Here is a 17,754-nt window from a genome sequence, read left to right as displayed (position 1 = left end):
GCAAACTTACACAGGTGCCATCCTCATCCTGGTTGTACAGCAAGTTCTCCGCCACTATCCCGGCATGGATGTACTGCTGCAGAATGCACGGTTATTGTGTGCTCACTTCCACCGAACACGCCCCACAGGTCATTGACTTACATTGCTACAGAGGACTTTCAGTCTACCGGTTAGCCGTCTGATTTGTGATGCTCCAGCACAATGAAATTTGAATCTGAACATGTTGCAGTGACTGTGGCAGCAACGACGATGACATCATCACAATAACTATTCAGGTCATCTACATGCTTCAGCACACTTTGCGTAGTCTTCTTGAGGACATAGTGGTCCCAGAAGAAAAGGTGGAAACAGAGGAGGATGTGGAAGGGATAACAATATCTCTAAGTGCCAGACTGTCGTTTTACAGGCAGGTGAAATGTGAGGGTGGTTTGCAGTGATCAAGTTGGACTCATGATATCAGACAAACTGTTAGTAAAGGTGCAGGAGCCAAGGAACATATTGGGAAGGATGAGAAGGAAGAGGTGATGGACGGGCAACCGTCAGAGGTGAAGAGGATAATGATACCCTTTCTGTTGTCTGTGGTTGGCGGGAGGAGGTGGAGGAAGCAGCCTTGAGTGTTGCCTCTCCACTTACAGCATGGACTTGGACCTCATGGAAGCGCCCGACACATGAACGCCTTCTTGCTGTACTATCTTCAACATACAAAACCTACCAGAAGAAAATTGAATACCCAGACTAGTGTCCACAGGTGGGAACCCGGTCCTTTGTCTGTTCTTATTCACACACTGAGGTCAACTATGACACATGGTAAAGTTTTTAATATTAGACAGCGTAGGACCATCCCGATCAGGGTCACCTTGCTGACAGTGGGATGACTTTTATGCTGTTTTTGTTCAAAAACATTGTTACTAAGAACGCTGTGTTATTTAAATGTAATTTTGCTTTTTACTTGTTTAGTTACAGCAGGGTTTATAATCATTTTTCTTCTTGTAGATTTGAATACTTTATGGCCAAAGGTAACATGCATTTATGTGTTGCATGCATACCAACTTGAACCAAGCTCCAGTTTTATGTTTTTACTATGTTCAACATGATGCCCATATTCTTAGGGTTAGAAATAGTGCTGACTACTAGTTTGTCACTGTTAGATCCATGGTACTAGAGTAAATTTAGTCACATCCTACCCCCTGGAAGGGATGCATGCATGCTGGAGTATTAAAAAACAGTTGTAGATAATCTTAAGAGTGGATTTAACCAAGACACCAGTAAGGCACATAGTGGGCATCCTATTTCTAGATGTCCAACCCCGGGAATGACAAGGCACCATTGCGAAAACATTAGCAGCAGCAGCAATGTTAGTGGCATAAGCAATTTCTGTGAGTCGTTTCACGCATTTTTTGACCAGCCCGTGCACCAGCAGAGTACAAGTCTGGCACGTTGTGAATGACTGGAGAGGATTATGAAGGAGGATGATCTGGAGCTCAATTTCAATGCCATCAGGGGGAGTTTGGACCCTTTTGCATTTTGGTCTTCAAGAATGGAAGAGTGGCCTGAGCTTGTCTGTCACGCCTCGGAGATTTTGTCTTGCCAGGCAGCCAGTAATATAAAAGGTGTCATAGGGCCAAAAATTCTATTTCTACTCTGTGGAAATTGATGACACTTTAGTGGTGTGTGACAATAATTTTTTTAAATGTGGAGAATTTAAGTTTGGTCTCCTTTATGTGTGCTGCCTAAAGAAGTAGGGCTCCCAAGCAGGCCAGCATTTACTTTCACTCAACTACCTGTATTAATTTCATTACATTTTTCTACCAATAATATGGTATGAAACTGATGTTTGTGCCTGGTGAGTGTGGCTAGAAAAAAAATTGGAGGTGTTGCATGAGGTATCAAGGCTACCAGCTAAGAAGGCTTACACCGCTCCCTTAACCATCAGGTCCTTATTGAAACTTAAAATCAAAGCTGTAATTGCTAGCCTACACCCTGATATCTCATGCATGGCCCATGGCTAACTACTTATATGTCATTATAAAAGGTTCTATTGTTGGTCAATTGAACTGTCAACATCCTGTGTAGCTTTCCTTACATTTTTCTTCCAATAGTACTGTATGTAACTGATGTGTGTGCAATTTGTGTAAACTAACGATCCTGTTCCAATTTTTGTTTTGCCCAATGTGGAGAAATGGGGTCACTGGGTGCTCTCATCTGCTGGCCCGGCTGCCTTTAGCAAGACTGCATGGACCAGGGATCATACCACTGAACGCCCGCTCTATCTCCCCGTGGGCAACATACTACACAGACAACACAGGGTTAGGGTGAAACAGTGTGGCAATACTTTATTGAACTACAACACCCAATAGCAAACAGAACAATCCCAGCAATTACCCCCAACATGGTGCACATTACAGGGCCTAACCCTTCCGCTGACTCGCCTGGATGACGGTAGATGTCACTTCAGAGCTCCCAGGGTCGATATTCCACCTGTGATATACACACAGAGAAGACATATTGACAAGCGTAGGGAGATGACCGAGAACAGTCCATAGAGTCCGTACAAGGTCCAAAGCCAGTTGACACAACGTCACAGCTCCCAGGATCGCTATTCCACCTGTGATATACACACAGAGAAGAGATAACAACAAGCGTAGGGAGGTGACAGTCCATACTGTCCATACAAGGTCCAAAGCCAGTTGACACGAGAGTCACCACTTGGCTTATCCGACCATCCCCATGGAACCAGGTGACCAGCGGGTCCCAAAACCTTGCTTTCTCCAAACATATCCATGGTTCAGAGATGGTCAATGGATCAGATCTATGTCCTTCCAACCGGAGCTGATCAGTCATAGGTTGCTTCCCTTAGAATCATAGGTCCCTCGTGATGGTGCCATGATGAATTGGCTGCGGTCCTCTCTCTCGTCTGTTGAGTGTTGTGCAGACTGGTAGCTCTCTGTGTGATGAGATGAGATGATATCTGGTCTCTCCATCTCGGGGTCTTTTATACCCCAGGCAAGTAAGCTATTTTTAGAATTACACAGTGTCCTTCAGTACACCCTCACAGCCTTTACCTATCTACCTTCGACGTCAACAAACTGGTTATAGAATGCAATACACAATTAGCATATCAGCTCACAATAAACACAGATAAGCACACACTATGTACAAGACACTATTACAGAGTGTGTATGTTAAATGGTATGAAAGTCTGCCTTATTGACCCACCAGACATAAACACTTAAATCCACAAGCCAATATACAGTACAGATAAAAAATCAATTCTTGTGGGTTTACAAAAACATGGTTGTCTGGGAAATTAAGATACAATCTAGTTTCTTCACACCCATTCTGCAAATTCAGAGAGCTGATCTGGGTCATCCTCATTGAGATGCTGCAGCAGCTGGATTTTGTAAGGGTGCCATTTGTGAGTAGCTATTATCTGATGAAGGTATGTTCGACTGATGCCAGATCAGTGCGCTGAATTTGCAGAATGGGCAAAACAAAAAATGGAACAGGACCCTCAATGTGAACACTCCTGGTTGTGTGTCCATCTGCTGAGTTGGGGTGTAGTGGAAGACCTGTAAGTCCCTATTACACTATTCTACTGTGGTGAAATTGAAGCCACCTTGGTGGTGTCTGACAATAATATTTGTAATATTATACGATTTATACTATGTTGAAATTGATGCCACTTTGTTCATGTCTGCCACTAATTTTTGTAAATACGTAGACTCCTGGTTGGGTCTCCTTCATGCATCTTGGCTGTAGTATTAGTCCTTTGAGAATGTCAGGCCTCCACTTCATTGGAGTCAACTACCCAAGTTACTACTATCCTTAGATTTTTCTGACAATAGTAGTCTATGAAACTGATATTTGTGCAACCCAATTGTGGCTCAGCATGAAAGCAGGCTGAGCTTTTGTATGTGGTATCAGGGCTCCCAGCACAGCAGGCCTAAACCGATCCCTCACCCACCTCATCTTACTTTGACATTCAGTTGAAAGCTGTAAATGCTGGCCCAGACCACGATGCATTATGCATGGCTGATTGCTGCCATGCCATGCTACAACTTGTACTCTGGGAGAATTGAGGCCACTTTCCTCGTGTCTGTTCCTCATTTGATGTGTTTTTGAAGCTTTTGGGGCCATTAGAAGGTGGTGTGCATGCATTTGCTTTTGCCTTCCATTGACTTGAATGGCGTTCGGCTATGTTCAGCAAGTATTCAACGAATAAATCTGTGAATATTGCAAATTCGGCTTTCGTAATCCAAAATGAGCATTGAAATATTCACTTATCTGGAGTCAGGACGTCGTGGATGTTCCTTATGCCCTGATTGGCTAGCCGCAATGCGCACACATAAAGTTAGGTTTAAAAAAAAAAGGTTACAAGCACGCCGCTCCGTTGAGCTCTGCCAGCCCCCTACCCTCATCAAAGATGTGCCCCATGCTCATCATACATCACCATTATCCTAGCCAAAGTGCTCAAATGCTTTAGTGGCAACACAAATATTTTCATGCACTTTTTACCAAAAGATACCAATTTTTTTCAGCTTTAAAAAAAAAAATTTCTCATGTATCCAATCATGAATCCGAATGTGCCATATTCGTGCCAATTCTATGTTTGGCAATCGTTTTTCCAACAAATTCGCTCATCACTAGTTATAAACAGTATTTTAGATATTGCATTTGCTATAAAGCAATACAGGATAATTCAATTCTTGTTCATTAATAACAATTTCTTAAATTCTTATCTGCATCAAGTAGGCTCCAGTGGAAGGAATTCTTATCCTACACCAGTTCCCGTTCTCCTCCACTTTACAGCGCATGTCTGTCATTACCCAGATTATTGGAGAGAGTAATATGACAGTGTTCATGAAAGGGGCACCTGAAATGGTTGTGTGCTTTTGCAAACCAGAAACAGGTAACTATAAAGTATGTGTAGTAAAGTTATGGAGTATTTTGCTACATTCTATATGGCTATAGATAATTTTGATTTTAAGTAATTTTTGTCATTTCTTTATAGTTCCAGACAACTTCTCTGAGAAACTTGATGACTGCACAGTACAAGGCTTCCGAGTAATTGGGCTAGCTTGTCGGTCATTGCAAAAAGAAGATCTGCCAAAGTCTTTTGACACAGACAGGTAACAATAACTTTTATATATGCTTCAGAATTAATGCCATGATTTATTAAGACAGGAGTTTTGTATGCCAGTTTTAATAAGGGATTTGCAGGAATAAGACATAATGAATATATTAAGAGGTACATGTCACTTAATGAATTTTGCATATCTTTTCAATGGCATGCGCTTCCATATACCTCACCAGAAATGTTTTTCCAGTCAGAAACTGAAGAAATATTCCTGGTGCAATATATGCTGCCATTTTTCATGAATTTGTCAGGTGAGCACAGCCATTCCCTGTCCCACACTGGTTACTCCCCATCTCGGCCCACTTTGAAAACAAGTCATAATATTTAATGCAACTTTGCATATCGTTTTGAGGTGAGGCAATAGGCATTTAATTAGACTGGCTTATCGCCTGGTGCCACATGTAACTGTTCCATTTTTGCCCTTCCAAAATTTTCTTCCAAATGTGGCCCCTTATAGAATCTGTATATACACCCTTCAAACACCAAAAAAAACCTTGTGTCTGAACATATACAAATATTTGCTGGTGACTGGTTTATTCAGCGTTATTTGAGTGCCCCATTTATTATGTTGATGGCTAGACCATACAATACAGCACTTTTTTTTTTTACCTTTAGTGCCTCCCTATTTCCTCATAGATTGTAATCTTGTGAGCAGGGCACTCAGTCCTCTTGATATCTGTTGAATTATGTGTTTACTCTGAAATGTCTTTATTTTCTGTACACGTTCCCTGTGATATAAAGGTAACATTTTGAAAGGCTGCATATGTGTTAAGAGAAGAGATATTAGACTGCCCAAAATATCACTAAACAGTTGAAACTAAACTGGAAGCACTCATTAATAAATCTGCTTCTTGTAAAGAAGTAGTGTTTAAAGGGAACCTGACAGATAATACATGCTGCCAGATCCATGAGCAGCATGTATCAGACACTGGTAGCTTCTTCCTGCAAACTCTCCTTGAGTGACAGGTCTCTCTCTGCCTGGATTTATACAGAGAAACCTGTTTCTCCAGGATAGTCAGTGGGAGAAGCTGCCAAGGGTCCGCTTTTCACTGACTAGTCTCCTGTGCAGTTTTGTCCCCGGCAACTTTTAAAGTATGTTTTTCTCTAAAACATTGCTGTGTTTCAGAGTCAAACATATCTAACTGAAATCATACAGCCAGTTTCTAATTCATGCTGCCCATGGATCGGCAGCATGTATCAGCTGTCAGATTCCTTTCAGTTACAAGAAAGTAATTGCCACTCAAGTACTACCCAAGAAGGGTAGAAGAAGTGACAGAGGAAGCTAAATACTGGACAAGTAAGAATAAAAGATAATGACTTCTAGATGAAGGACACAATTTTACTGCTGATTTAATGAAAATATTTTATCTTAAAAGGGAATTAGTGGAGCGTGACCTTACATTTCTTGGCCTACTGATCCTTGAAAATCAACTTAAACCAGAAACCAGCTCAGTACTACAGGAACTCAGTGAAGCCAATATTAGGACTGTCATGGTCACAGGTATCTTTTATTTTCATTTAATTATTATTACATTCAGGAAGCAGCTTTTGGGTCATTCCTTAGTTACTGGTGCTACTGTACATTCAGACAGATTAAAAGTTATAAATAACGAAATATTCTACGTTTCATAGTAGAAACAGATATAATTAGAGATGAGCAAATACCTGGATGTTTGGGTCCGGCTGGTTCAGACAAACAGTTACAAAAAGTTCATGGGTGGTGTACCAGAACAATACCCAGACCCAAACCCAAAAAAATGAATGGGGGCCTGAACATCCAGTGTTTGCCATGCTGTCATGTGCATGACAGAACAGTAAACACTGCTTCTCATCGGCGGTAAAATCATCACCGCCATTCAGACAGATGCGGTTCTCATGCTGTCAAAAGATAGCGTGAGAATGCAGCTGTGATTGGATGTATAAAGTTTATCTCTGGTCATTGGTGTTAGCTAATGGGACTATTGCTCCCATCAGCCAATGCCTGCTGCCGCTAATAACAGTATAACCGCCAATCAGAAGTGGTGTTTTCCACGCTGCCCTGCACATGATAGCATGACAAACACCCGATGTGACCGAACCTGAACAATAATATGGACTTCCTGGTGAAGTCCGTGTTTGGTATGTACGCTGAACTTTGCTGCTCTGGTGCGCCCATCTCTAGTCTTAATATATATTTTTAATGTGTGTGGGGTAAAATCAGTGACAAAAAATCGCTGATCTGTCACAGTGATTTGTGATGTGACAGATCAGCGATCTGTCACATGACAGCTATGTCCCCCCTGGGACAATGTAATGAAGTTTAAAAAAAAAGGGTAAAAATATTTTTTTTAAAAATCGCTAAATAAATTAAAAAAAAATATTCCCTAATAAATTCATTTTTTGGAAATAAAAAAAAACAATAAAAGTGCACATATTTGGTATCACCGTGTCCGTAACAACCCGCCCTATAAAACTGTCCCATTAGTCAGCCCCTTTAGCGAACCCCTTAAAAAATAAAAATCGAAGCAAAAAATAATGATTTATTATCATACTGCCGAACAAAAAGTGCAATAACGCGCGATCAAAAAGACGCATATAAATATCTATGGTACCGCTGAAAACGTCATCTTGTCCCACAAAAAACGAGCCACAAAACAGCATCATAAGTGAAAAGATAAAAAAGTTATAGCTCACAGAATAAAGCGATGCAAAAATTATTTTTTATATAAAATTGTTTTTATTGCATAAAAGCACCAAAACATAAAAAAGACATAAATGAGGTATCGCTGTAACCGTACTGACCCGAAGAATAAAACCGCCTTATCAATTTTACCGCACGCAGAACAGTGTAAACGCACCCCCCAAAAGAAATTCTTGAAATGCTGGTTTTTGTTCATTCTGCATCCCAAAAATTGTAATAAAAAGCGATCAAAAAATGTAACGAGCCCAAAAATAGTACCAAAAAATGACAACTCGTCCCCAAAAAAATAAGACCTCACATGACTCTGTGGGTCAAAATACAGAAAAATTATAGGTCTCAAAATGTGGTGATGCAAAAACAAGTCCCATCGGGCAATGCCTGCTACCATGACGGTGATTGACACATTAGCCAATGATGGGACAGTAGTAGTCCCATCATCCGGCTAATGTGTTGAATGTAAAAAAAAACATACTACATACCTACTACATGCTACATACATACTACATACTGTATATACTACATACATGATACATACATACTACATACATGCTACATACATGCAACATAAATACTACATACATGCAACATACATGCAACATACATACTACATACATAATACATGCTACATACTACATACATACAACATACATGCTACATACATGCTACATACTACATATATGCAACATACATACTACATACATGCTACATACTACATACATGCAACATACATACTACATACATACTACATACATGCAACATACATACTACATGCATGCAATATACATACATAAAACATATATAATACATGCATGCAACATGCATACTACATATATACCACATATATACTCCATGCATACTACATATATACCACATGTATGCAACATACATATATACTACATATATACTACATGCATGCAACATGCATACTACATATATACCACATACATACTACATGCATGCAGCATACATATATACTACATATATACCACATGCAACATATATACTACATACATACCACATGCATGCAACCTGCATACTACATATATACTACATGCATGCAACATACATATATACTACATATATACTACATGCATGCAACATGCAAACTAAATATATACTACATATATACTACATGCATGCAACATACATATATACAACATATATACTACATACATGCAACATACATGTATACAACATATATACTACATGCATGCAACATGCATACTACATATATACCACATATATACTACATGCATGCAACATACATATATACTACTTGCATGCAACGTAAATACTACATATATACCACATATATACTACATGCATATTACATATATACCACATGCATGCAACATACATATGTACTACATATATACTACATGCATGCAACATACATATATACAACATATATACTACATGCATGCAACATACATACTACATATATACCACATATACTACATGCATACTACATATATACCACATGCATGCAACATACATATATACAACATATATACTACATGCATGCAACATACATACTACATATATACCACATATATACTACATGCATACTACATATATACCACATGCATGCAACATACATATATACTACATGCATGCAACATACATATATACAACATATATACTACATGCATGCAACATGCATACTACATGCATGCAACATGCATACTACATATATACTACTTGCAAGCAACATACATACTACATATATACTACATGCATGCAACACACATATATACTACATATATACTACATGCATACTACATATATACCACATGCATGCAACATACATATATACCACATATATACTACATGCAACATGCATACTACATATATACCACATATATACTACATGCATGCAACATACATATATACAACATATATACTACATGCATGCAAAATGCCTACTACACATATACCATATATATACTACATGCATGCAACATACATATATACAACATATATACTACTTTTATGCAACATAAATACTACATATATACCACATATATACTACATGCATACTACATATATACCACATGCATGCAACATACATATATACTACATATATACTACATGCATGCAACATACATATATACAACATATATACTACATGCATGCAACATACATACTACATATATACCACATATACTACATGCACACTACATATATACTACATGCATGCAACATACATACTACATGCACGCAACATACATATATACTACATGCATGCAACATACATACTACATATATACCACATATATATTACATGCATACTACATATATACCACATGCATGCAACATACATATATACTACATATATACTACATGCATGCAACATATATACAACATATATACTACATGCATGCAACATGCATACTACATGCATGCAACATGCATACTACATATATACTACATGCATGCAAAATATATACTACATGCATGCAACATACATACTACATATATACCACATATATACTACATGCATGCAACATACTACATATATCACATGCATGCAACATGCATACTACATATATACTACATGCATGCAACATACATACTACATATATACTACATGCAACATACATACTACATATATACAACATATATACTAAATGCATGCACCATGCATACTACATATATACAACATATATAATACATGCATGCAGCATACATATATACCACATGCATGCAACATGCATACTACATATATACTACATATATACTACATGCATGCAATATATACACTACATATATACCACATGCATGCAACATGCATACTACATATATGCTACATATATACTACATGCATGCAACATACATACATACTACATATATACCACATGCATGCAACATGCATACTACATATATACAACATATATACTACATGCATGCAACATGCATACTACATATATACTACATGCATGCAACATACATATATACTACATATACCACATGCATGCAACATGCATACTACATATATACTACATATGTACTACATGCGTGCAACATACATATATACTACATATATACCACATGCATGCAACATGCATACTATATATATATACTACATATATACTACATGCCTGCAACATACATACTACATATATACCACATGCATGCAACATACATACTACATATATACAACATATATACTACATGCATGCAGCATGCATACTACATATATACCACATATATACTACATGCATGCAACATACATATATACCACATGCATGCAACATGCATACTACATATATACTACATATATACTACATGCATGCAACACACATACATACTACATATATACCACATGCATGCAACATACATACATACTACATACATACTACATGCATGCAACGTACATATATACTGCATACAATACATTCATACAATACATACATATAGACATACAGTACCTATAACATAGATTACATACTCACCATCACTTGTCACTTTGTTCCCCGAAGCCATTGTCATCTATGGAATAAATATTAAAATAACAAACCACCAATATACTTACCCCTGATCCACAGAAGTCCATGAGTGTCCCACGACGATCTTGCGTGGAGAACAGCAGCATCAGCTGATGCTACCATTCTCCACAGGCTCCTGGAATCCAATGAAGGGACGTAGGTATCCTTCCGCACTGTATTCCTCCGCCACTGTAAAAAAAAAAGTCCCTAGTCTCACTTTATGGCATTGCTGTGTGAGAAATTTCCCATGCAGCTTTTGCCATAAAGTGAGACTAGGGACTTTTTTTATGTAGTATGCATGTAGTATATATGTGGTATATATGTAGTATGCATGTTGCATGCTTGTAGTATATATGTTGTATATATGTATGTTGCATGCATGTGGTATATATGTAGTATGCATGTAGTATATATGTAGTATGTATGTAGTATGTATGTATGTATGTTGCATGCATATAGTATATATGTAGTATGTATGTTGCATGTAGTATATATGTACTGTATGTAGCATGTATGTCGCATGTATGTAGTATGTATGTTGCATGTATGTAGTATGTATGTAGCATGTATGTAGTATGTATGTTGCATGCATGTAGTATATATGTAGTATGCATGTTGCATGTAGTATATATGTAGTATATATATGTTGCATGCATGTAGTATATATGTGGTATATATGTAGTATACATGTTGCATGCATGTAGTATATATGTTGTATGTATGTATGTTGCATGCATGTTGTATATATGTCTTATATATGTAGTATGCATGTTGCATGCATGTAGCATATATGTTGTATATATGTATGTTGCATGCATGTGGTATATATGTAGTATGCATGTAGTATATATGTAGTATGTATGTTGCATGCATGTAGTATATATATAGTATGTATGTTGCATGTAGTATATACTGTATGTTGTATATATGTATGTTGCATGCATGTAGTATATATGTAGTATGCATGTAGTATATATGTAGTATGTATGTAGTATGTATGTTGCATGCATGTAGTATATATGTAGTATGTATGTTGCATGTAGTATATATGTATGTTGTATGCATGTAGTATGTGTGTAGTATGTACTGTATGCTGCATGCCTGTGGTATATATGTAGTATGCATGTGGTATATATGTAGTATGCATGTTGCATGCATGTGGTATATATGTAGTATGCATGTTGCATGTAGTATATATGCAATATATATGTAGTATATATGTATGTTGCATGCATGTAGTATATATGTGGTATATATGTAGTATGCATGTTGCATGCATGTAGCATGTATGTAGTATGTATGTAGCATGTATGTAGTATGTATGTTGCATGTATGTAGTATATATGTAGTATGTATGTTGCATGTAGTATATATGTATGTTGCATGCATGTAGTATATGTGTAGTATGTTTGTTGCATGTAGTATATATGTTGTATATATGTATGTTGCATGCATGTAGTATATATGTTGTATATATGTATGTTGCATGCATGTGGTATATATGTAGTATGCATGTAGTATATATGTGGTATAAAAGTAGTATGCATATGGTATATATGTAGTTTGCATGCATGTAGTATATATGTAGTATGCATGTTGCATGCATGTGTTATATATGTATGTTACATATGTAGTATATATGTAGTATGCATGTTGCATGTAGTATATATGTAGTATATATGTATGTTGTATGCATGTAGTATATATGTGGTGTGCATGTTGCATGCATGTGGTATATATGTAGTATGCATGTTGCATGTATGTATCATGTATGTAATTTGTATGTAGCATGTATGTAGTATGTATGTAGCATGTATGTAGCATGTATGTAGTATGTATGTTGCATGTATGTAGCATGTATGTAGTATGTATGTAGCATGTATGTAGTATGTATGTAGCATGTATGTAGTATGTAGTATGTATGTTGCATGTATGTACCATGTATGTAGCATGTATGTAGCATGTAGCATGTATGTAGTATGTATGTAGCATGTAGCATATATGTAGTATGTATGTAGTATGTATGTAGTATGTATGTTGCATGAATGTAGTATGTATGTAGCATGTATGTAGTATGTATGTTGCATGTATGTAGCATGTATGTAGCATGTATGTAGTATGTGTGTTGCATGTATGTAGCATGTATGTAGTATGTATGTAGCATGTCGCATGTATGTACTATGTATGTAGCATGTATGTAGTATGTATGTGGCATATAGTATGTATGTAGTATGGTTTTTTTTTACATTCAACATATTAGCCGGATGATGGGACTGCTACTGTCCCATCATTGGCTAATGTGTCAATCACCGTCATGGTAGCAGGCATTGCCCGATGGGACTTGTAGTCCCATCGGTCGATGCCTGCACAAACCCCTGCAGCCTGCACAGACCCCCGGACAGTCGGCACAGACCACCGGCAGGCCGGCACAGCCCCCCGGCAGGCCGGTACAGACCCCCGGGCAGTCCGCACAGACCCCCGGGCAGTCGGCACAGACCCCCCGGCAGTCGGCACAGACCACCGGCAGGCCGGCACAGACCCCCGGGCAGTCGGCACAGACCCCCAGCAGGCCGGTACAGACCCCCGGGCAGTCGGCACAGACCCCCCGGAAGGCCCGATCTGATGGCGCATCATGATGCGCACAGACCGCGCATCATGATGACGTTATTTCGGCAGCCAATCAGAGCCACAACAGTGGCTCATTGCATTATGGGAACTTCCGATTCCGATATCCGATATTGAAAAAATATCGGTACTCGGTATCGGAATTCTGATAGAGCGAATATCGGCCGATACCCGATATTTGCAGTATCGGAATGCTCAACACTAGGCATGAAAAAAAACAGTCTCAAAATCACTGGGATATATTGAAGCATTCCAGACTTATTACCACATAAAGTGACACTGATCAGAAGTGTAAGATTTTGCCAGTTCTAAGAGGTGAAAACAGGCTCAGGGGTGAAGTGGCTAAATGATAAATCACCTCTTGCTGTGCTTTTCGAATTTTATGAACCAGTGGTAAATCTTTCCCTTTTTAAGCTCAGCAATTTGTGCTTCAGACTTCTTTTAAGGGCCCGCTCACACCAGTGTATGCATCAGACGCGTGTTATCCGAATTTCAGTCGGATAACACAAAGATCAATTTTATTTAATGGAGCAGTGACGATGCACTGACAGAATCTGTCAGTGAAAAAATTCATGGTACTTTGCATTTTCACACTGAAATCAGATGCCACTGAGCCATTCAAGTGTAAGGATGTGTGGAAAACATCGTACTGCACCTGGTTGATTGACATCTGATTTCCAGTAAGTCACAGAATGGAAAAGACAGAGACATTATTTTCTCAATCTTAACCTCACAGTGTGCTCCGATTCATTCATCCTAGAAAATTGGATCACACTATGATCAGCATGCGTCTATAAGAAAGCACTTAGATATGACAGTATCAAAAGTCCAAATGCAAATATCTCAGTGCAAAGGTCATAGAGAAGAAAGTGGTGTAAATGTATAGATAGAGGAACTGCTGCCCTATCTTGAAACATCATTGTCTTTTTCCTTGGACTGTCTATAGTCTTATTTTTTATAGGCGATAACCTTCAGACAGCTGTGACTGTTGGTAAAAAATCAGGAATGATTCCCTCCAATAGTAACATAATTATGTTGGAGGCCTGTGAACCTGAGAAAGACTTACCTGCTTCACTTACCTGGAAATCCTTGACTGAAAGTCAAGAAAATCTAATACATTTAAAGGCTCAGGTATGTTTTATTACAGAATATAAAGAAAATACTTTGATAATAGAAATGACTATATTAAAACAGAGCAGGGTATGTACAGTTCCATAATCTAATATGCAAAATGGCATTTATGCTACAGTATAAGGATTGAGCTACTACATAGATTTGCTAAAAATGGATGCCCATACAATCTGAAACAGTTAGAAAAATATGTATGGAATGTCTAAAACTTTATTTCATATCTCTTTGCTACAACAATTTATGTAGAAGTTAAGTAAAATTATAACCAAATACCAATTGGCATGAATTCCAGAGTTACTCCATGTTTTAATTTTTTATCCTGTTTTTGCATTTGCATAATTTAGGGCCCAGATTCATCATTTATGAGAGTGAGATGCACGAAGCAGCTTACCACGCTGAGAATGTGTAGCTGGAAGATTTGGCCCAGAGTTCCTCCTGAGGGTGTCGTTTCCACTGGTGATCACAGGAAGGTAGACGAAAAATGGGGAAAGATTCCAGCACAACCATCCAGAGATAAAATAAATTCTTTATTCAAATGTAGTGAAAATATTAAAAGGCGAAGCCTCGTACCTGACGCGTTTCAGGTGTATACACACCCTTAGTCATAGGCTAACTGAGAGTTTGTCTTAACTATGTTTGAATAAAGAATTTATTTTATTCCTGGATGGTTGTGCCGGAATCTTTCCCCATTTTTCGTCTACATTTATGAGGATGGTTTGAAGTCAGATCATACCCATAACTGAGGCAACAGAGGTAGATCTGATCAAATCAATTTAACTCATTTAGAAAATAAATGAAAAAGTCCCCCAAAATAGTACAAATCGAACTACACAAAACTCATACTACAAAAAACAAGTCCGAATACATTTCCAGCAACATAAAAAAAGTTAAGGGTTTTTTAATATGTTAGTGATATAAAACAGTTATTTAAAAGTTTTTAAAAAATGTTACATTTTTAGAACAAAAATTGGAAAACTACATATTCAGAATCTAATTTTTCTTTTTTTTTTGGAGTCAAAAATTAATGTATGTGAAGGATGGATTAATAATCCCACTACCCTCAGAAACTTTCACTTTGCAATGAATGGAAAGTCCTATCAGGTCTTAGCTCAATATTTTTCCAATTTACTGCCAAAGGTAAGTGGAGAAAATAGCTTTGCCTTCAAATTTACTTATATTTTGTACAATATGTTAATGAAAAGTTCACTGTCTGGTTTGGGACGTTCAGTTCTTCAGTCAGAGGAGAGATTCCATTCTCTTTTTAAAGGGAATCTTTCACCACATTGAACCAACTGTATCTAATTTACTAATATGGGAATGCAGGTTAGAAAAGTCCTACCTGTATGCTATGCTTTATATCGGATGTCTGGTTGTTGAGAAAACATCTTTTATCACTTTTTGTAAACTACCTCTTCAAGGCTCTGATTAGGATGGTGCCTGGAAGATAACTCCTCCTCCAAAGATTATTTTGCATGAAGGGGGAGGTACCAGTGTGATGTGTAATGGCCACTCTCTGCTCTCCTGATCTCACTGCAGATAAGTGTGGTTATACCTGACACATCTGCAGGTATCTCTCAGCTTCAGCTTTCATCTCACAGGTAGGCAGGGTTGCAATATTGTTGCAATACAGCTGAGCTCATTGAGCTACAAATGTGTTTGAAAGAAGACAAAGTTTATTTCTCCTGTTCTGTGTTAGCTACTTGTCTCACACTGGTAAATCACCCTTTTATTTAAAGCAAGTTCTGGAGGCAGAGTCATTTATATATAAGAAAAATACGGCTTTCTCTGGAAGATATTAGATCACAGATATCAAGGTATCATTTTATTCAGCTTCCTATGACCTGCATGCCCATATAGATTGTTTAGGAGGGTTGATCCTACTGATATATTCCCTTTAAAGGGCAGTGTTCTGGTTTAATTGGAATTAGACATCTTAAGGGCTTGCTTACACCACCATATTTTTCATTCAAGTGTGGTCTGACAAAACATCGAATTGACCAATTTTATTTTATAGGTCTTCACACATGTCCAATTTTTTCCTTGGACCAAGTCTGTATTAGGAAAAAAATCACAGCATGTTCAATTTTGATTTGATTATCGGTACGTGGAAATCACTGACAAAATGGAGAAGATGGAGAAATTTTGTTCTCATCTCCTTAACCTACTCATTAACTGCATATCTGCAGGTTAATATTGTATTTCTGGTGACAGGTTCCCCTTAATGTAGCACAAAAATGTACCAATAAAAATGCTTGCCACCTTGGTGTGGAACGGGTTCAATAGCTAGTCCTGGTATATGCTCCCCCAGCCTGGTATATGCTCCACCAACCAGGTTTATGGTACCCCAGCCTGATATATGCCCCTACTGCCTGTTCCCCATCCTATTATATGCTCCCCCAGCCTGGTATATGCTCCCCATCCTGGTCCCCCATCCTATTATAAGCTCCCTCATACTGGTCCCCTAACCTAATATATGCTACCCCATCCTGGTACCCCATCCTAATATATGCCCCTCCATTCTGGTATAAACCTTTCCCTCACTCCCAAGCAGGACTTTGTGTGTGTTAAATGTTTAAATAAAATGGCGCTGGAGTCAGCACATACTGTTCTATCCGGAGCCATTTTGTTGAAGACACTGTGTGTGAATTTGACTCCAATAAAATGGAGCTTGAGATCACGTTTTGTGCAGGCAC

At 38.0% G+C, this 17,754-nt stretch overlaps 1 protein-coding gene across 1 annotated transcript in view; it reads left to right on the top strand.

Moving 5' to 3' along the window:
- The window catches only part of LOC141092472 (probable cation-transporting ATPase 13A5), a 318,264-nt gene that overhangs the window by 163,427 nt on the left and 137,083 nt on the right, over positions 1–17,754 (top strand). Inside the window, exons 16-20 of the mRNA XM_073578636.1 lie at positions 4,753–4,909; positions 5,012–5,129; positions 6,514–6,638; positions 14,892–15,061; positions 16,076–16,198. Of these exons, the coding sequence (XP_073434737.1) occupies positions 4,753–4,909; positions 5,012–5,129; positions 6,514–6,638; positions 14,892–15,061; positions 16,076–16,198 (693 nt within the window). The remainder of the gene's footprint in view (positions 1–4,752; positions 4,910–5,011; positions 5,130–6,513; positions 6,639–14,891; positions 15,062–16,075; positions 16,199–17,754) is intronic.

This window comes from Dendrobates tinctorius, unplaced genomic scaffold (assembly GCF_039654945.1).
Source record: "Dendrobates tinctorius isolate UK_male_01 unplaced genomic scaffold, ASM3965494v1 ptg000060l, whole genome shotgun sequence".
NCBI lineage: Eukaryota > Metazoa > Chordata > Amphibia > Anura > Dendrobatidae > Dendrobates > Dendrobates tinctorius.
The sequence above is the reverse complement of the archived record's forward strand: the minus strand, read 5'-3'. Positions and strand labels throughout refer to the sequence as shown.